The sequence below is a fragment of the Camelus dromedarius genome, chromosome 4, assembly GCF_036321535.1.
Source record: "Camelus dromedarius isolate mCamDro1 chromosome 4, mCamDro1.pat, whole genome shotgun sequence".
Taxonomy (NCBI): domain Eukaryota; kingdom Metazoa; phylum Chordata; class Mammalia; order Artiodactyla; family Camelidae; genus Camelus; species Camelus dromedarius.
In genome coordinates this window covers 39,098,313-39,121,209 of record NC_087439.1, presented here as the reverse complement: position 1 = coordinate 39,121,209, position 22,897 = coordinate 39,098,313, and the positions used below count along the sequence as shown (strand labels likewise).

Here is a 22,897-nt window from a genome sequence, read left to right as displayed (position 1 = left end):
TATTGGTTCAGTCTCCAGAAAGTCAGCTTTTCATTATCTGCCACCAATTTTTCCATATTTTGCTTCTCTGTGGCAAATTTTACTTTCAGAGATATTAGTGGTTAGAATTTAGAGCACTCTATTTAGTTACATGCTTCATTAAACTCTTTCTCCCCTGAAAATCAGTAGTATTCTTTTGATAAATTACTTGCTTTGTTGACCTTTCTCCTTTCACACTTCACTGTAATTTTTCATGAATTCTGAATGCAGGCAAGGCCTTTGAAACATAAGTAAATACTCTTTGACAGAAATAAGTTCTAATAGGAAAGAGGAGTTTCTGCCTCACCCTGATATGTTTGCTTCATTAGTCTGATAGATGAATCATGGAATGGGTAAAGAAAAGCTTAGCAGGCCTCTGTACAGAAACACTGATCTCCTTGTTAGCATTCTTTCTGAATCTGGTCTCTACAATGGTTGTCATTAGTTTGTTGAAAATGAATTTCTAAAATATTAGACGTACTCATGTTCAAATTAAAATAACAAAGAACATTTTGAAGATATGCATGCACTTATGTGTCTGCACATAAAGAAGCTGTGTCTCTCATTAGATGATTCCTGGGAATTAAGGCAGACGTTTCCATTGGCTTGTATTTGAGGCTGTTGGTCACTTCTCCAAAAATCTGTGGCATGACAAGTGAGAGATGCAGGATCCACAATGGAATAATTTTTGAACTAAGGAAATATAAGAGCATTCCATAAAATATTTTGTATTACGTGGACCACTTATTCATTATTTTTATGTGATCCACTGACTACAATTTGCTAAAGATGGTATGAGGGACAATTTTTGGTTAAATGTTTCTAGAATAAGTCAAATTCCAATGTTAAAAATATGATGCTCATAATTGTTTATTTACTGTAACATTCGCCTGCTGCTACTTAGAATCATTTGATGCCCAGTTTTCCATGTTGCTATGACTAAAGAGAGAAAGTGAGTTCAAACTGCAGCAAAATAGAATGTTAGTTATAAAACAAAATAAAAATTGAAGTCTCAACTGTAAGGGCTGTTAAATGTTGAAGGATGTGAAATCTTCTCTGAAAGCCAGTTGGTGGAGAAATTTGTGAGGTTTGGTATGAATAACGGAAGAATAAGTGAGGTGACCCCCCAGGCTTTATACACACTCAAAATACAGCTCTTTGTACTAGCGAGTGTGTCTTTAGAAATATTGAAATAGTGTGGCTCAAGCCAAACAAAAGACTAGAAACTAGCTTCAATATTACTGAGTTTTATCGGGTAATTTATTGAATGATGTATACAAGTACCAGAGCTCGGAGGGACATAGAAATGAAATAAAGCAAAACATGAGTGTGGAGTTATGAAATTTACTACTCACTAAGTGTTCCCTTTTCCCCACTTGTACCCAAATTATTACTAGACAGACAGGACAGAATGATGGATTAAGTAGAAAATTTCAATGATGATTTATCCTAGCAACCCTGTAGGCAAAACCAAAGATCACATACTTATATTTCCTCATGTATAAAAGAATAATTCTATTCATTTACTATAGGCAGAGATTTTAAAGAGTAAACCTCTGAAGTAAAAGAATTTGAAACGTAAGATTTTTGAAAATTCTTACTAAAAAGAAAGTAGAATTATTTTTCAAAATTATTTTTTAAAAAATTCTTGGGCATAAGATTTTCTCTTATTGATGCTTTCTCAGCTTAACTGTAGCCAAATCTATTCTTAAGTAGAGTGGTTTAATACTGACAAGAAATCACTTATTATAATTTCAGTTCTTCAAAAAGAATTCCACTTACATTAAGAGAGATATTTGCCTGCTATTATGAAATGTCTTCTAAAAAGAATCCACATAATTTTCTTGAATCTGGATCTAGTGTCTAACATATTTACAAAACTGTGGTTGTTTAGAATATATATTTTTAATGTAAAGTTTAGTTTAAAAAGTCATACTTAATATAGGAAACTAACTTTTACCTCAATATAAAAAATTAGATACACTGAGATAACTGCACATTCTGAAAATATTTTATTCAGCCAAATTCTGATGGTAACACAATTATATTGTAAGGTAGCTGTTGGTTCCATTTTTCAACTTGCAGATAATACAAAGATAGTCTATTGAACTAAACAATGAGGACTAATAATCAACAGATCAGAAAGAGGAGATTGATCATTTTTTAGTCTACTCTTTCTGAGATTTTGATGCAGTCACTTCTCTCTATAGTGTAACCTGGGGCAAAACACCTTAACTTTTTACAGAGATATTTTAAAAGGAAGAAGAGAGTTATTGCAATCTAAAGTGTCATCTACAAGATGTGCTATACACAACTGTAGCTAAGGAAGAATGCCCAGGCATATTAGCAGCATCTTGATAACCATAGAAATAAAGCCAAATCATTTGTTACATTGTCAAACTAGCATATATAGTTATGCTTGGGTACATGTTACAGAATCACAAGAGCAAAGCTTTGACTGTTGAAGTCAATATTCACTCATCCTTATGATGCAACTGAAAGATAAAATGACTGCTTAATAATCTCTCCTCTCTCTCCTTCCCTCTCTCTCACTGTCCCTCTCTGTCTGCAGTTATTTTGTGTAAATAATATCATCTGGTTTGAGACTTCTTTGCATACCTTACTTCTTAAGCTTTCTTGGTCCAGAGAGAAATGTCACTTGTTTGTTATTATATGTTATATGTTTTATCTTCCTAGAGAACTTACTGTCATCTAGGTTTTAACTCATTTTGACATAATTCTAAAAGAAACACCAGAGGTTTCTTTGGGGGGAGGGCAGAAAGGAGAGAAGTGGCATACACAGCAGATTTGATTCCTTTTCTTTTTATGTCATCATTTTTGCTCTACCACATAACACATAACTGCTAAGCTGAAACATTGAGAATACAAATGGTGGAAAGTTGACTTTTCTCCCAAGGTACGACCTCATACTCACTTAAACTCACTATTTATTCACTGAAGAGATATAATTTTAAATTTGTGATTGAAAAAAAAAAAACAGTTTCCCGTATTGTACCCTGAAAAATAAATAACTCAGCATTGGAAACAGAGAAGATTCACCTCTCCATCTAGCCCCAAGTGAGCAAAGATCATAATCCAGTTGTGATAAGCACATCTCAACTACACAAGCTCCTCTCATCTCTAGAGGATTCCAACGCTAACTGAAAAGAATCCAGGGGCGATTGAGGGATCTTCCCTCCCCTTGTGCCCACTCTGGCACAGGGAAAAAAAACTATAATACTTATAAAATTTTATTGAAAGGCTTTCTTGACATTTAGAGCTTTTTTGCCACCAAGTCAATATGAAGGTACAGGATGACAGTTATACCACGTGCTATTTCTTTCATGAAAATATAAGTGTTCTTAACGCAGATAGATGTACTTTGCAAAATAAACACCAACAATGAACACATAAAATGATGCAATAATTGATTGGTAAACACCATGTAACTATGGAATAATTATATGCCCTGTGAATTATATAGTACTTATACTTGAGATTGTTTAAGAAACCTAAGAAATGAACTTGTAATTTGTACTCATCAGATTTCAAATCCAAACAACCAGTTAAGTATCCTGTTATTAAATAGAAGTGTCTTATCATTAGATACCTGGGCAGTAATAATCATGCAATTAGTTACACATGGCACACTCCAAAGCAAAATACATAATATCATTGGGGTATCGAGAATCATTTTCTCAATTCAACACATTTAGGAAGGAAAAAATGATTTAAATATAGTACCTAATGTATGCACACAGTCATCCAATAAATTTCCCAGTTACCTGCTTGACTGGCTCCTTCTCATTATTCAAATCCTCCTAAATTCTAATGTCAGCTCCTCAGCAAGACTCTTTGGCCTTTTTTTTTTTTCTAAAGTGTCCCCATCTGACCCAGGTTCCCGAAAACTATCATATCACTCTGCTTATTATCATTGTCACACTTTTCACTCTCTGAGATGATCTTAAATGATGCTTATTTAAAAAATATCTGAGGGATAAATTAAGAGTTTGGGATTAACATATATACACTACTATATACAAAATAGATAAACAAGGTCCTACTGTATAGTACAGGGAACTATATTCAGTATCTTGCAGTAATCTATAATGGGAAAGAATCTGAAAAAAAATGTATATATATATATATATATATATATATATATATATATATATATATATATATATGACTGAATCACTTTGCTGTACACCTGAAACTAACACAACGTTTAAATTAACTATACTTCAATAAAAAATGGTTTTAAATCTATTTCTACCAATAAGCAGCAGGCCTTATTTTTCTTCATAAAAGAATACACTGTCTAGTGAATAAATGTCTCTTTTTATTATAAAAATGACCACATCAGTTTGTTCAACACTATAATCCCAGTGTGCGGTACTTGCTAGGCACACCAGTAACACAATGGAATGTTTGTCGGTTAGTGAATGATTTACTAAGTATCCATTATGTGCCAGGCACTTGGTTAGAGTGTAAAACTAAGCAGATAGAGTCTGTCCCATAAGTCTTACATGCCAAGACACTGAATTAATGTACTACACACTTTCAATGTATTTTTCAAGGCAGGTGTAAAAAAATTTTTAAAAACCTAACCTTAATACTTAATTCAAATATACAGTTATCTTCAGGGCTACCATATTGTTTTAACCTGTTTCTACTTAGCTTGCTTCCACAGGAACATATGTTGGATTGTTGGCCAACAGTTTCTGACCATGGACATTTATTTCCACAGACAACAACATTAATTGGTCTTTTGAAGACAGCTCGACTCCTTCGTCTTGTGAGAGTAGCCCGGAAACTTGATCGATACTCAGAATATGGGGCTGCTGTTCTAATGCTCTTAATGTGCATATTTGCCCTGATTGCTCACTGGCTGGCTTGCATTTGGTATGCGATTGGGAATGTAGAGAGGCCCTACCTGACTGACAAAATCGGATGGTTGGATTCCTTAGGACAACAAATTGGGAAACGTTACAATGACAGTGACTCAAGTTCTGGACCATCCATTAAAGACAAATACGTCACAGCACTCTATTTTACCTTCAGCAGTTTAACCAGTGTAGGATTCGGGAACGTGTCTCCTAACACCAATTCGGAGAAAATCTTTTCAATTTGTGTCATGTTGATTGGCTGTAAGTAGATTTCTCTTTTGTTATCTATTAGGATAAAATATCACAAAATTGATACCTCTAGAACATTTAGAATTAGATAAAGAAGAAATTATAGAAAATTGTAGAGATAATGAGATTAAATATATGTGTATTATATTCCATCAAATCTATTTCTCTCAGTGAAGCGGAAACACTAATACTCTTTCATGATGTCAGGAAACCATGACCATAAAACTGGAGTGGCATGGGTCTTGGGATTCAGGAATTGAAACTTACAGTTCATTTTTACTGATGTAAAAATGTGTCTATAATTTATTACTGGTGGTCATTTTCTATTTCAAGCTGAGGCCAGATTAGAATGAGAAAGATTAGTTTACATTACATTACTAGGTTTTATATATATGTATATATATATATAGAGAGAGAGATATCACCTTCTTAATTATAATGTAAATCAATGTTTCATATATATGTACATATACACATACATACATATATATATTTTTTCTCCTGCCATTGCCTAAAAATTCCTTTCTCTCTGACATTATGCCAGGGCCTAAGTGACTGCCCTTTACCCTATAATGAGGTAATGAGATGAGCATCAGTTATAAGGAATATTCTTTGGGATAAGAAAAAATTCTGTGTTAACTAAAAATATTTTAATATTAATATTTTTTAAAATCACACTGTGGAACCACCACAGATAACCTTGCTGATTCCCAGCAGCAGTTGACAAAAGCATGATGGATTTTTAAAGTTTAAAAAAAAAGCATCCTTCTTAGATTGCATACAAATTTGAAAATAGATCCAGAGAGTTGATTTTTAAATGTTAACTTACTGACTAATAAAATGTGCTTAGATAACCTTTACTTACGAAACTTAAATAGATTCACCCAGTTTATTGTTCACTGTATTTAAAATTTACTTTATATACATATATATATATCAGTGTTTTTATTTTAATAAGATTATATAGGCAAATAACTTTATGTTTAAATAACTCTTAAGATATTCTGCAAATTTAGGCTAAGTCTTGGCACAGACACAAAAGTAGCACTGCACCCACAAGGAAATGGAAAGTGGGACCCACTCAAAAAAATACAAAAATTCTTTCCGGAGAGACTGATCTCTCAGAGCAAACACACTCTCAACCACTCTGGGATTCTAACTGCTAGTAAATACTTTATAGTAGTTATCAGTTTTAGTAGCATTGGTAACAAACAAAGAAGAGGAAACAAGATTTGTTTTAATTATTTATACACCTGTATATATATCTACACACTCTTTTTATAGTGTGCAAAACAGAAATAGACTTACAGACATAGAAAACAATCTTTAACAAAGGGGGAAATGGGAGTAGGGTGGGTGAGGTGGGAAAAATTAGGAGTTTGGGATTAACATATACACACTATTATATATAAAAGAGATAAACATCAAGGACCTAGTATATAGCACAGGGAACTATATTCAATATCTTTTAATAACCTATATTGTAAAAGAATCTGAAAAAGAATAGATGTATATAACTGAATCTCTTCGCTATACAGCTGAAACTAGCATTGTAAATTAAATATACTTCAATCTAAACAACGGTTAAAAAAAAAAAGACAGAACCTGCATCTTGAAACTTAGAATTTGCAAGAAAGAATTTTCTAAATGTGCTGAAGTTTAACTTATTCACCACTTACGAATCCTTACCACTTGTGAAGATTAAGTGAAATACATAATATTGTTTATATCAATTATTTTAAATTGAAGAAAACTCAGTTCTTTACTTGCTCTGTACCCAATCTCTATGTCTTAAATCAGGGGATTATTGGCAGTTTCTACTTTTTCTTCCTTCCTGTCTTCCTTCCTTCCTTCCCTCCTGTCTTCCTGCCTTCTTTTTGAAATGTGGCACTAGCCTGTTTCTGTTGATTCTTCGGGAAGAATACCTGTTTCCTGCAGATGAGTTTTATCTCTTAAGAAAAGAGAAAATACTCTAAATAATTGAGTAGAGTAAGATACATCCACATTCCGTATAATATCTCTTATTTGAATAATAGTCTTGATTCTACAAAACTTAATCAAAATGGGATTATGTAAAGCTTAGCATCACACAGGAAAAAGTTTATAAATGTTCCTGGAGAATTCTGTCAAGAGCTATTATGCCATAAATAAAGAAAAAAGGTAAAATAAGACTCAAAACTTAGCAATAGTAAGAATGGCCTGAAATTTGCTTAGCCGTTTGATGTATGTGTATATTTACACATGATATTTCCATTTAGATCCAATTGTATTAGAAAATGATTTGGTTTTCTGTATTTTGTTATATAAATGAGTGGCTTGATTTGAACCTAAAAATAAAATACAGTATTCAAAATATAATGTAAAATACTACATATATACTCATCCCAGCCAAAGTCTATACAGTCTAGTTATCAGGCTGAATGCTCTCATTATCCTTAAGCTTCTTTAAATCCAATCTTAATTCTAAAATAAAAATTTGAAGCCAAGTTATAAAAAAAAAGCACTCTATCGTCCCTCTTATAGCAAGATAATTCAAAGCAACTAAAAATTAAACATTAAAAGCTATCATCTAGTTAAATGCAAATAACTCAAAAATGTATAGATACATTTTAAAAGCTCCTACTTGCAAGGACAATCACCAGTCATACTGCTGAATGTGTACAGGGAAGGGTAACCAGAGAATTCATTTTTAAAATATACACCATTCAAGATGAAAAATAAAGAAAAATTTAAGCAGCCATTAAGTAAATTTGAATATAAGTTATGCTCATATATTTATAGTTATTTCTTCTAATATATAACATAACATTATATCTTTATTCAAATATTATATATAAAACACACACATTTAATTTAAAAAACACATAAACCAGTAAATAAATGCAACTGTATATCATGATTTGTATATCTAACCTGCCTAACAAACATTTTGAGAGAATTTCTTGTTTTTACAGCGTGTAAAGAAAAGTTACTGGAAACAGGAATTGACTAAAGATATAAAATACTTGAACAATACTATCAATTAACTTGATATATTGGCAATTATAAAATACTGGCAAAATGCACATCCTTTTCTCATGTACATGGAACATTGACCAAGACAGATCAAATACCATCCTACAAAACAAGTCATCAAGATAGATCCTATTCTGGACCAAAAAGAAACCTCAACCAATTTAAAAGTACTAAATCATACAAGATACAGAGTATTTCTCTGATTACAAGAGAAACTAGAAATTATTTTAAAAAAATAGAAAGTTCACAATATTACACTTGCAAATAACCCATGGTTCAAAGAAAGAATCACATGGAAAATTAGAAAAAAAATTTTTAACTGAGTGAAAATAAAAATGAAATATTAAAGTTTATAAGAGATAGCTAAAACAGTGAGAAACTTACAGCTTAAATACTGTGGTTATTAAAAAGGACGAAGGTCTAAAAAATCAAAGATCTAAGCTTCTATCTTCAGAAGCTAGTAAAAGACAAGGAAATTAAACCTAATATAAGTAGAATAAATAATAGAAAATAAGAGGTAAATTAATAAAATAGAAAACATATAAACAATAGAGAAAATTAATGGGAGTATGTTCTGGCTTTTTGAAAGATCGAGAAAAAACTGATAAACCTCCAACTAGGCTGAAGAGAGAGAAAAAAGATATGTTACCAATATCCAATATGAAAGAAAAGATATTATTACCAATTCTAAAGATGTTGAAAGGACAATGAAATAATAGGAATTTATAATGATAAATATGACAATTTAGCAGTAATGAACAAATTCTTTGACTGATACAGATTGCCAAAACTGAAACAAACAAAAGAATAATTCTGACCCACAAAATAAAAATTGATAAATTAGATTTCACCAAAATTAGTAAACTCCAACTTTTCAAAGGACACTGCTAAGTAAAGGAACATGCAAATGATCAGCTAGAATATATTCTCAATACTGAGATCTCAAAAAGGACTTGTATCCAGAATATATCAAGAATTCTTACAACTCCATAATAAGAAGGCAATTCAATTTAAAAGTGAACAAAATATTTAAACAGGCATTTCATGAAAGATATATGAATGGCCAATAAACACATGAAAATATGTTATTAGTCATCAGGGAGATGTAGTTAAAACTCTAATGAGGTATTATACAGTACTACAGTGGTTAAAACAAGGCAATACTCAGTGCTGGAAAGGTTGTAGAACAACCGAGCTTCTCAGATATTGCTGATGGGAATGTAAAATGACACCAACTTTGGGAAATAATTTGGCAGTTTCGTACAAAGTTAAACATACCATACAGTTTAGTAATTCCATTCCTAGATACTTCAAAAGGAAATGAACATATATGCGCACACAAAGACTTGTACATAGCAGTTTTATTCATAATAGTAAAAAAACTATAAACAGTGAGAGTTCATCAACAGAAGAGAGAAATGAACTGTGGAAGAGCCACGGGATGCAAATCTACTCATCAATTAAAAACAGAACAAATTACTGATACATATGCATCAGATTTTTAATTTCAGAAACAATGTACTAGCAAAAGAAGTCAGAAACAAATAAATATGTACATTGTGATTCCATTTACATGAATTTCTAGGAAATACAAACTAGTCTGTGAAGACATAAAAGAGCTCAGTAGTTGTCTAGGGTCAACCTAGAAATGAGTGGGCAGGCTGCCAAGGGACACAGGAATTTTTTGGAATAAGGAAAACGTTCTATGTCTTGATTATGCTTACAGGGCTGTATACAATTTGTCAAAACTGAGCTATATGCTTAAAATAGATTCATTTTACTACATGTAAATTACACATCAATAAAATTTATTTTTTTTTAAGTTTGTATAATAAGTAGAAAAGCAAGTGTATTTGTTCTATCAGCCAGTTTCAGCTATTACCCAGTGACCACTAAATTCATTAGTTCGGTGAGAATATCAGATTTGGAGTGTGGTGTGCTGAAATTTTTAATTAAACCTGTTACATTTTTATAATACTTAAACCTAAAGCAAACCATTTTGATGAAGGAAGAATTTTCTATTAAGGAAAGCTAAACAAAATATTGAGTTGAGGAAAGAAATGCTTAGATAGTCTGCCAACTTGCTTTTGATTCTTATTTTATACCAGTTGCTGGGCATTAAATAATGTATACAGAATATAATCATTTTGTACATCTCTCTTGCTTACAGCCTTTAGCTCCACTTGCTTCCTAAAAAACTAGGAAAAAATTCATGCCTTCATTATAATTTAAAAAGCCATCAGCATAGAATTTCCTTAGAGAAATATACGCTATTCATGTATTCAACTATTCTTATCATCTAGATTTTGCCACCTTGTCAATGAGTGGAAATACCTGTTTATGATCCAAGCTAATGTTCGGTTCATTTTTATGGCAATATAGAGACAAAGCCACAGTATTTATTAAAAATAAAACAAGAATGTTTTCCCTGACTCTTCTTCCCATAATTATGTGGTTTAAGTAAAATAACCAGCATTGATTATGTGCCTTCTGATTAAATCAAGTGAACTTAATCTGTACTAACTAAACTGTTTTCCTGAGAATATAAGTACTTTGGACACATAACAGTAGGCATAAATATTTCTAACACTACAGTTAGGCAGGGTAAAATATATTTTTCACATGAATCTCCTTGGATCATAGGAATCAGTTTCAGGTAAGTATTGCTAACTCTCTTTTTAGTCAACTATTCATTTATTCAAATTAGGCTTGAGTCTTATGTCTGTAGAAGACACAAGCTAAACAGCATGTCTGCCTTAATGAGAACTACTGTCTTTCACAAATCCCAGTTCAGCCTCACTATAGGTCTCCCCAATTTTCATCCCTTTAAATAGATGAAAATAAAGCCATCCCTTTCTCTGGGACATTTTCTTATTGAGACATCTGTGGACCATGCTAACCAAGAGACAAAGATGAGATGGAAAAGAAAGCAAATGACTGACCAAGAAAATAAAATCACTTTAAAACAGACTAAATTTGGCCAAAATTTACTTTAAAAATAAGTAGTTTATAGAGATAATTATTTGTAAAATATGTTGGTGGAAAAAATGTGTTGGTTGAATTTAGTTGAAACAAGTACTTCGAGGTGTTTTATTTTTTCCTTCCTGCTTAATGTATTGCAGTTCCAGTGTCTTAAACATGTGTTACTTCCTCTTTTAAGTTTCTGACATACACCCAAAGGTCAAGATATACCATGTATCATAATGTGACTTTCTGTACAGAATATAGCATTTTTTTAGGATTATTAGAAACTGAATACAAATATAATAAGAAAGAGAAGATGCTTAAAAAGCTTACATTGAATCATAAATATTTATCCCAGGACCATTAAAAAGGTCATTCCAACCCAGTATTGAATATTAGTTTTTTTCTTCCTAGAGATGAAAAAACAGAGGTATTCTATTTTTCTCTACAAAAACAAAACTATATTCTCATATTTTAAGCTAGAGATATTTGTTTCTCATGTAGAAATTAAATGAATTTTAATAGATTAAAAGTTATATGCAGATAAACACACTAAGGAAACTATGAGTTTCTCAAAATTTCTCATTCCTTAGCAAATCCAAAATATTCAAAATAATTTTAAACTTTATAGTAGATTTTTTAATATTACAAGGTTAGATTTAAGTCTGAGATAGAGATGCCACAATTTTAAAATTAACATTTTAACTTCACTTCCAGAAAACAGATTTGTAGTAACCTCATGACATACCTTCTTATTACATTACCAACAAAATGTTTATTCTAGATGCATTTTGTCTCTAGACAATGCTCTGGGTTGGTTACAGGTTGATATCATAAACAATCTGAGTTTTTACTTTAATTTCAAATTGATGGTGAATTTGGACATTTTTCCCTCTCCAGATTTATCATCAAAATTATAAATTTTACAACAGTGTTAACTTCTTTACTCCCCATGAAGCATTAGTAAATCCTCACAGATGGATTGAGAGAATAAAAAATCTACATACTTGAGATTCTGACAGGATATAACATGCCCAAGTGCAGCCTTTCCCCTATAACTTTGTTTTTTATCCTATCCAGCATTAATGTATGCAAGCATTTTTGGGAACGTATCTGCGATTATCCAAAGGCTGTACTCGGGAACTGCCAGGTACCACATGCAGATGCTGCGAGTAAAAGAGTTCATTCGTTTTCACCAAATCCCCAACCCTCTGAGACAACGGCTTGAAGAATACTTCCAGCACGCCTGGACTTACACCAATGGCATTGACATGAACATGGTATGTATTTCTGTTTTCCAAAACTGGAGCCCCTCAGGCATTATAGCTACAGCCAAAATGGAAAAATCCAGTCTCACCAGCTTTGAACCCCTTGCTTTTGTTTTCCTCTCTCGGATGTTTATTTTCTCCCCTGGAGATAGTCTCTCATTCTCAATTCATGGCATTGCATGGTGCTATATCTAGTTATACTGTGTGGCAAAGGCATTATAACATGATGCAAACTGATACAACTGTTTGTAGCAGAGCTCCCACTTCTGGTGAGAGAGAGCATTGCTAAATTGGGACTTGGTTTTCACTACATGGCCAAGCTGCTAGCACCCACAAAAGTAGGTGGAGCCATGTGGATTAAGATTTTACAAGTAAATAATAGCTTTAATGCCCCCAACAAAAATATTTTTAAAAATAGGACATTTTGAGGATCTGTGGGAGAGGTTAAGGAGCTTAAGTATATCATAAATATTTTATGATAGGAAGTTTCATGTTTCTGTTAAACAGGACAATATATTTTAATCAATTAACTATGTGCCCTTTTACTGTACCTGGTATAATGCATCTTTCCTTTCAAGGGGGAACTATGGATTCCTTCATAACTCTTAATTCAATTCAACATCCACAGTCACTTTTCTTAACTCTTCCCTCCTCTATCAGTGCTCAAGAACCAATATGACTAATAATAGTAATGTGGTTCAAAGAGCTCTTTTTATTATTAGGAGAATTTCTTCACATCCTTTTGACCTAGCTATTTGGCTGTAGAGATTGATTACTTAAAAAATAAATTATGTGATAAATACAAATTCTATTGCATATCATAGACCTATTTTTAAAAGATTAAAATTATGGTACCCTCCCATCTAGTTACTCCTCCATTGGGCAAGGATCCTGTTTCTAAGAATTCTTTAAAAAATAAAATCATTCACTTTAAATGACATAAAAACCATAATATAGTTTTTCCAAAGGTGAACCATTGGTTGCTATTTAGATTGATATTTTGTATCTGACCAGTAATATCCTAACAAGAAAGCAAAGATTCAAAATTAGCAGTCAAGATGCAGAAAGCTTTGCAAATATTGCTCAGTTTGGAAGATGTATTTATACATAAGTTTATCGTAGCTGTGCATGATTTATTTGGCTAAGGAGTAAGAGCATGCCATTATAAAAATTTTAATTTGTAGAGCTAATCAATCAGCACATTTCATACAAACCATAACTGAATTCCATTAGTTACTTCTAATGATCTCAAAGTTACTTGTGCAAATTCATTTGATAAATTGATCTAACCAAGGTAACACTTTAATCTCACAAGAAAGTACCTGCAAATTGGTCACTTTTACATATTTCCATCCACATTATTGTTTAATGAAGATATCAGCATTCAGAAATTATTGGGGATTCTCTAATGCGGGGCTGGCTGAAGCAGTGTCAAGAATTTTTAATCTAAACACTTGTCACTCAATTTCGTTGTTCCGTACTGCCAGATTATTTCAATAACAGTAGTAAAACAATTATTTATTGTCCTTCCCCTCTCCATATAACTCTAGTTTTGTGACCATTTTTTTGTGTAAAGTCTATTTTGTGACAACTATTTACTTTTCATTGTTTGACTCTATTACCTATGAATATGGTTTATATACCACTTGCCTATTTACAATGTACTTATGAAAGATTTATCTCTTTCCTGTCTGCTTCACACCTTAATACATGGAATCACAACACCCACCGGTAAGAACAGGAGGTATTTATATCCAATTTAATTCTCGTGTAAATTGTGGAGAACACCCTTGTTATCTGTCAGGTTTAGAGCTTGTTAAATGATTTCCAGTGTTAGTTCTGATCTTTTTTTGCATGATGTAGCAGAGGAAATATAAAGCAAGAAACTGGGGAAGACAACTTGGAAGAGGCCAAGTACAGAATAGAAATCCTTAACTTTAACAATGACTTGACCTCTAATAATATTTATATACAGTTTCCCCCTCCCCACAAAAAGTCACTTATCTGCCCCTTTCTCCACTCTGGTAAAGGTTATGGGTATACGGTTTGCATTAGATAATTGTCATAAAGAAAATGTCATTTTCTTTCATCCTCCTCTATTTTCATGATGTAGGTGCTTTTCTTTCCTCTTCATCTGCATGCCTGTATCACATGATCCTGGAGTGTGTGAGCTCTAAACCATGTGCCACTGAGTCTTGCATGTGGTTTTGAGAGCTTGACTTTGCACGAACTTCTTGTTTGTACACAGTGTCTACATTTCTCATCTTGTGACTGCAATGTGAGTAAAAACTCAAAAGTGCAAGACAACTCTGAAAACTCAGCAAACGAAAGGTGCTTGCTAATTAAGCACAATATGCAAAACAAAGTTGATTAGACCAAAGCAACTGTTCTCTTAGACTACGGAGAGGTTAAAAAAAAAATCTAAGTGGATTTTTTTTACCTCCCACACCACATTGTTAAAATCCCTGTGTCTTGTTAGTTTATTGTTAATTTAATTATAATTTAATAACAATTTAAAGTGATTTAAATTTATGTATTGTGATACATAAGAGTACATCACACTGTTGTATTTTGCATCAGCATTCCACGTTATTTCATTTAAGTATAACTTTAAATATAATTTTTCATGAAACATTTCAGGTCATTTTTGCTGTTCAATCATGTCTAAATGAAGTACAAGATATTCAGTCACACTCTCTAAAATTGTTTTTAATAACCCAAAATATTTGATTCCTTAGAGATCACAAAACAACAGAAAGAGCTGACCTAAAGCATGTAGCCATATTCCTTATTCCCTGCCTCCTTTTGCTTTTTGTGAAACTGCTATTGCAAGAATGTTCCAGAACCAAAAACATTCAATACTTATGGGCTCCGTTTCAATTGAACCAAATGGGTCAGACTGCAAAAGGAAAGGGTCAGGATAATGAAGCTAGTGGAAGAGGATGTTCTTTGGCATATAATGTCAGGCTTATGAATTGTAAAAATTATCTCAAAAATGTCCGTAGGTTAAGTCCAGAAAATCTTTTCCTTCTACTCACAGAAATTTAACTAATTAGGAAGAAGACAGTATTTTATCAGGATAAGACTGAAGGCATCTCAGTGAATTTCCCCAAATCAAAGCTGTCTTCTAACCTTTCAAACATAATCTAACATTGATTTAAGTTACAACATTGCCAAAAACTGAAAATCACCTTCCATGTCATTGTAGAATCGAGTTTCCTTGCATCACACAAAAGAACATGTCTTGAATGAATAAGGGCACCAATGGTCTATACATCATTCTGGGTGGAGAGAAATAAATCACTTATGACAGCAACCACTCCATAATTTAAAATTATATTTGCATGGAAGAAAAGCCTTTATAAGCATTTAATGGAGAAATTTATTCCTTACCTAAAAATGCCCCCTAGTCATGTCTGAATAATGGAAAAAAAGTATGGAATCGGAATTCAGAAGACCCAAGTGCTAGCTCTAAATATGCCACTAATCTTGAACAAGTCACTTAACCTCTCTGCAATTTCATTAGACATGTCATTTTCAAATATTTTTAAAGCACCCAAATTGCACTTGCTAAATGTGCAAAACAATTATTATGGGAGTTTTTCTGCTTGACGATGGAGATCTAACCTATCTGCTGCCCACTCTCTGGCTCCCTGTCGTTGGCCTCTGAGTCTCCCTTGTGGAACATCTGCTTTTGCATCGAGTATTTTTCAAAAACCACTGAACTAAGTGAGTGGTAGAATTGTGGATGGCAGAGAACCCAAGGGAACCATTTCAGGTAAAGACAAGGACAGGAATAGAGGCACATATTTGGGACATCCAAGGCAGAATTAAGGCAAGTAATCCAGAGACAACTTTGTTTAATTTATTTTAGGAAAAAAGGGGAACAGTTGAGTGTTTTTTTTTAGCCTGTGACATTAATGGAGAAAATTTTGACAAAAAAAAAATGTAGAAAGGAGTTGGAATAAGAACCTAGAAAGAGGAATAAATTCTTTAGCAGGGCAGATAGGCAAGGGTTCCTTAAAGACAGGCAGGGAATAAAAGAAAAATGGTGAAGGCACTGGCTTTGAGGGATAAAAGAGAAGACTCCATGTCACTTGTACTATGTGGTACAGTCTCCTGGGTTAAGCAGAGACTAAACTAATTCCTCAGAAATCAGGAGGTGTAGGATAGAAGAAGAGTTGAATAAGGGAGAATTTTTAGAGATTTCAATCAAGAGTCAACCTAGTAGACGAAAATGCTCAGAATCCCAGTGGGACTCTGAGTGACAAGACATACACTTATAATGGACCCAACAAACAAAGCCAATCAAAATAGAAAAGAAAATAGTGAAGAATGACATCTTCTTTAATATAAATTCTTACTTTTGGGGGCTGATGTGATTTCTAAGGAGCATTTTAATAAAAATCTAATTTCTTTTCCTTCCATAACGCTTTCTGGCTTCTCTGTTATCTGCAAACTCCAACTACTGAACTTAACTACTCCTGCTAACTGTTTACTGCTGTTACTAACGACTAGCTATTTAACTAGTCACTACTAACACTAACCTGCATCTACATTCTAACTCCACTCCATCAAAACTGTGTTGCACCCATTTGCTACACTTATTTAAATAACTTTATCTGTGCCAGACCTTCACATTCAGGTAGACTTCACTCATGTCCTGTTTCAATACACCAGAGTGAAATTAATTTTGATTTCCTTTGGTTATGTCCGATTCAGGAACTCAGATAAAACAATCTTTGTGACATCAAACCCCAGAGGAAATACAAAGCAAAATTTACAAAATAGCATGGCTTGTCTCCATCATATTGTTTTTATCCCCCTTTACCTTTTTTCTAATGATCCGTCATATACTGATGTTGATAAATACAGTCAATGAAAAACTTTAGTTTGTCATAGAGCTACAGTAAAATGATTACAAATATGGTGACCTTCATATCTGTCTACCCCTCGAGAAGGGCAGGGAACCTGTTTCTAAGAATTCTTCAGAAAATAAAATCATTCATATTTAAAAATAGCAACAACATAATACAGTTTTTGCCTAGGTGAGCCTGCAATTTAGGTTGAGATTTTTGTTTGACCAGTAATAGTTTAACAAAAAAGCACAAATTTAAAAATTAGCAGTTAGGGTACAGAAAGCATTACAAATATTGCCTAATTTGAAAGACATATGCCCCTTCTCAATACTTAGGTCCAAATGGCCTACCAAGTAATCCACACATTTAGAAAGGGAACATGGAAATTGGCAAAAAACCTGCATTTAAATGATAACGACTCTTAGGATTGATGACATGTTTTAGTTTTCTATAAAGAAATACTTAGCTACTATTTAGGAGTGAAATTAAAGTAATAGCTATCTACAATGCACTTTAAAAGATGTTTTCATCTCCATGCTTATTAATTGACAGGAATTGCCTGGCTCTGCAAACTCTGGATAGGTAGTAAAATTTTGCACTAGCAAGTTAACTAGTGTTAACACACAGTTACTGTACTGTAGCCAGTGCCTGAACAACAGGTGCTTAAGAAAGGGCAAGTCACATGTCCTTCTTATTTTTAACCAAGGCTATTTATCCTAAAGTCTCAAAAATGCCACAGAGCATAATCAGTACCATCTGGAGCCCCCTGACATGAACAATATCAAGCTTCAGACAAGCATCTGGTATTTTCAGGTTAAAAATTGTATATGCTCAATCATGTTTCACAAATGATGATGGTCACTTCAGCCTGGTGTCCAACCATTCTCATGAAAGACTTATTTACAGCTGACACCATGCTGCTTCAATGCAAAGCAAGTTCATCAACAGTGGGATCTGATCTTTAGCGGTTCCTGAGTCCAGAGAAACAATGACAGCATGACCTGGGGCTTAACACGTGAAAAACAGTCATTGTAGAGACACCATGCTCAGGCAATGAACACACGTCTATGCTTCAGTTTCTCTGTTTATTAATAGTGTTCCTCTTACATTAGTAGAAGGTAAAAAATGAAGCTTCAAGTAGTTTTTAACTTTTTAAGATTATGGTACTATTCAAACAGGACTCTGGTGCAATTTCTTATGCTCAAGCGTGTAACGTGTTTCCAGATACTTTCTTTGGAGTCAGTCAAGCTCAATTCAGTTTAGGATCACTTAATATTCAACACAGGTTTAGCCAATAATAAAAAAATAGAAACATAAAAGTTCACTTTTAAAATGGTCTTTGGAAATATGACTTTAGGTCCGTTAAATTCAAGTATTAGAGGAACTCAGAACTTATCTAACCTAATGGAATCAAACCAACCATAATTTCTCCCAAGATAAAAGTACAGTATTTACTTTCCTAGAAGAATTTTCTGAGACATTCCCAATAGCTTTAGGCTTTATATTGAAAATGTATATGTAAAGTCCCATCAATATACCAGTTTCTTTAAATCATTTTTAAGGGTGAAAATAAACACAAGTAGTTCATCTAACCCAACTATCATATAACCATCCTGCAACAGACTCAGAAAAAAATTGCATATGTTTTAGTTTTCTTGGTTTAGAAATATTGCTATCCATGGGGATGAGTGTGGATGGAAAAATATATATAATTGTGCCTCTTTCATGCCAAATATTCCTAAAAAGCCCATTTAAGTTTGCATCTTGGGCTCCTCTTGGCCACGTGGGCTACCCCTAGCAGAACTCTTCACTCAATTTAGGGGCCATCTGATAAGAATCTTCCTCATTTGGGATCCAGCACCTTGTATAGTGCATTTTTACACTCTGGAGCTATGCTAAATCCTTTACATATATGCTGTATATCATTTTCCCCCTTCTACTGATAATCTTAGATGAGAATGCTCTTCCATACACACAGAACTGAAACATATCAGTAGTTAGAAACACTTAACCAGAGTGGGAGGGAAGGTTAAAGACTCACTCCACACAGATATAATTGTTGTGCTTGAATCATAGAGGTCCATGTCTGATCATTATCTAGTTTTGACTGTGAGTCAAAATATGTGGATTCTGGGAAAATAGGGCCTTAGTTGTGTTTTCTAAGACGAGAACTTTAGCCCAGATTCTAACTCTAATTTTACCTGCATTATCTATGAGCTGGGCTTAATATTTAACAGTAGGTAACACCAGCACTAAGGTCAGAGCACTGTAATAAAGCAAGAGTGGTTAATCAATATGTTTCTTCTATTATACAGTAAAAAAAAAAAAGTAAAAAAATAAAATTTAAAAAATTTTAAAAGATGTTTCTTTTATGAATTATCTATTTATAACAAATTTACATAATTTTGGTTACCTTTTTCTTGTCATTTTTTAAGAACTCTGTGTAGTTTATAGACATCGATGCTTTATCACTCATCTATATTGTAATTTGTTTCTAATACCTTTTCAATATGCTGATTTAGTTTAGGATATCTTTTGGATTTTAAAGGTTTTTGGTTTTTTGTTTGTTTTTTCATACGATCCAGTTAGGTACTTTTTAGTCAGAGATCCTCTTCTGTTTTACAAAATTCCCACTGAACTATACAAGTAGTTTCCTAGATTATAATTTTGTTATATGATTGGGAAGAAAATTCTGTAAATCTGTTTGAAATGCAGTTTTGTAAATTATTTTCTTCACATGAATAGAAGATGGTGCTAGTAGAATTTAAATGTCATTCTTTTTCTATTGATTTTAAATACTACCCGATTTATACATACATTAAATTATCATGTATCATTGGGACACATGTCTTTCCTCTCAGATTGGCTTTGTGTGTCTATTCCTTTGGCAATATAATAATGATTTATACTTAGTGACTTTATATCATGCTTTAATATCTGACAAGGTAGGTCAATTCTTACTAATCTTGTTTTTATCTTAAATTTTGTGAGACATTTGAGAGTATTTATTCTTCCATATAAAAATATGACTATTTTTATTCAATTACAACAAACTTCATGTTGGGCTTTTGAGATAACCCAAAGATCAGATAGTCAAATCTGATACAAAAATCAGAACTTATAACCAATATCAAGAATATTTGTAATAATTTCAAGAATGTATGTAATCATAAGGCAGAAGTAAAGCTTGGAGACCCTTCTTTGCACATTAGTATGTGTTCTGTCTCAGGGTTAATGTAGGAGATCCCTAAATTGCGTATGTGATGATGTAACACTTAAGCAGAATGAAACTCTTTTGGTCATTAAACATCCACATTTTGTAGTCTGGAAGTCACATATCTTACATTAAGTCATGTCCTATAAATCTATTGATGAAAGTTTATTTGCCATAAGCAATTTATACTTAGACACATCCTGCTAAAAACACTCCATAGATAGGAACTGCTCCACATTCTTAGTGTGCTTACTAGAGGCAGGTCACTAATGTTTGTCATTATATGGGCACTTTTCTTCCCAAGTATTCCTCAGGAAAGACAGGGAATGGATTGTAAGCTTGTTGCCAACCCTTTTCTTTCCATTCTATTATTAATTTTTACATAATCTTGAAATTTCATAAATAGGTTTCGGAACATACACAGCAGGTTTGTAATTCAATTGGTAAAAACAAACTGTGCAGAAACACAGCAATGTGGAACATTCAGAGTGCTGGGTGACAAGAATCAATATGTTTTACAGAAAGGGAATCTAATAGGTGGATAGGAAGAAAACTTCTACTATTTTGAGAACTTCTACTGTTTTGCAGAAAGTTATATAATTTCTGATACAGCCGTTCTCTAGAAAGAAACAACTGAATTGTTGGCTAGCCTTTATCTTTCTGAGGAACAAATATCCTAACTGGTATAAAATGACAATGGCGTCTATGCTACATTTCTATCCTTTGTTACTTATTGATAAAAACCAGTAAATAAAATGAGTGGGAAACATTTTGCATTTCACCCATACTAATAGCAACTTTAGAAATCTGATCTGATGAACAGCTATGGCAAGTCACAGTAGTTGAAGGAATCCTGGACTAAGTTTGGAGTCTTAGTTTTTCCACAAATAAAATCCCTTAATGCATTTATACTTCAGCTTTCATGTATGAAAAATGGGGGAATCACCACTCTGTATTCCTTATATGAAGGTGATAAATCAAGCAAAAGATACGATTCTAAAATATTATACATGAGAAATGTTTCTGAAATATAAAACTAGATTCAGCTTCAAAATGGTATATCAAGTGCAAAGTGGAACTTAAATCATTCTTTTCATCCCCGGTCCGGCTGTACCTCCCTTTTCCTTACATTGTAAGCAAGCTCTGTTCCTCTACAATCAACCCATTCGAAAAGATGTTTTTGCAAAACAGCCAGTAGACCCCACTGTAGTTATACTCTGTTCATCCCTTCCTTAACTCCCTCTCAGAGGTAATTGGGAGGTTGAGAGAAGGTCCTCAAATTGCTTCTAGGGATACAGATCCCTCCTGTTAACCTTTAGAAACCCTACTGAGTTCCAAAGATTCCCCCTGAGGTCTTATTTCAGAAATCCTAATGCACCCTTTTAAGTCAGGCTTTTGCTGATGTAGCAGAAGGACTCCAGAGTCTGTGGAGCAAGGCCATGTATGTAAAAGTAATAAATCCCCACTGCCTACACATCATCACCCACCGTCCAACTCACCCTTGGCCCTGACTTAATTGGGGTCAGGTTAGTGTGAGTGTCCTTCTGGAAGCAAAGGCACATCTCATAGTTGTGTTGTGAACTGGGGGTGGGAACTGCAGGAGAACAAAGGGGAAGATGCAGGAGGCAAGACTCTGTTTCATTTTTCAAGGAACTTTACTTGTACCGAAACTGGTTCAGGATTGATGACGTTGTTTTCCATATCTATGTGCAGTAAGTTTTTGCTCTGCTTATGTGGGGTTTTCTTCCTAAATGATGTAGCCATATGATATATGTTGAAATGTTGCATGCAGAAAATTAGTTAATTTTCCCAAGGCTTATAAAAGCCCTTAGTCATAGATTCTACAATACCCTGCTTTGCCAACAGTCTGACTAGATATGATGGCCTTATGCAATAAGACAATTTCCTTGTTCTCATCAGCCACATGAAGGTACAATAAGGAAGTAAATGAAAAAGCAATTTGAGCTTCAGACAAGGGCTTTGTATATTTGTATGTATGAAACCACTAAAAGAATCCACCTATCTTGATCAGTGATTAAACATGAAGTATTAAATATATAATCACCAAGGAAACATGAAAAATATGTGCTTCCTATCCCTTAATGATAAACCATAGCCATGGAAATAATATGACCTCAGATGACCTCAAAATCACAGAATCTATTTAAGGAAGAACATTAGCTTCTAGAAATAACAAAAAGCAAGGTTCAGTATCTCGTAACTGCTAAAAATTTATCAAACCCCAAATGCCCACATGGCAAACAATAATTCTATTAGAATCAGAAAATGCTATAAAACATTAAGGCTGTACTCTAGGGCAGAGATTTAAGATGTGATATATTGCTTGCATAATCTATTTGATAATCATGCTCAAGGTTTAGTGTTTCACAGGGAGTCTTAATTTGTGTTTTGATTAATTCT

The 22,897-nt window shown here is 33.2% G+C and overlaps 1 protein-coding gene across 3 annotated transcripts in view; it reads left to right on the top strand.

Moving 5' to 3' along the window:
• KCNH7 (potassium voltage-gated channel subfamily H member 7) overlaps nucleotides 1-22,897 on the top strand; it is a 390,131-nt gene that overhangs the window by 334,305 nt on the left and 32,929 nt on the right. For all 3 annotated transcript variants that reach the window (XM_064484857.1, XM_031451550.2, XM_064484856.1), the window contains 2 exons: nucleotides 4,769-5,168; nucleotides 12,216-12,415. In XM_064484857.1, the coding sequence (XP_064340927.1) occupies nucleotides 4,769-5,168; nucleotides 12,216-12,415 (600 nt within the window). The remainder of the gene's footprint in view (nucleotides 1-4,768; nucleotides 5,169-12,215; nucleotides 12,416-22,897) is intronic.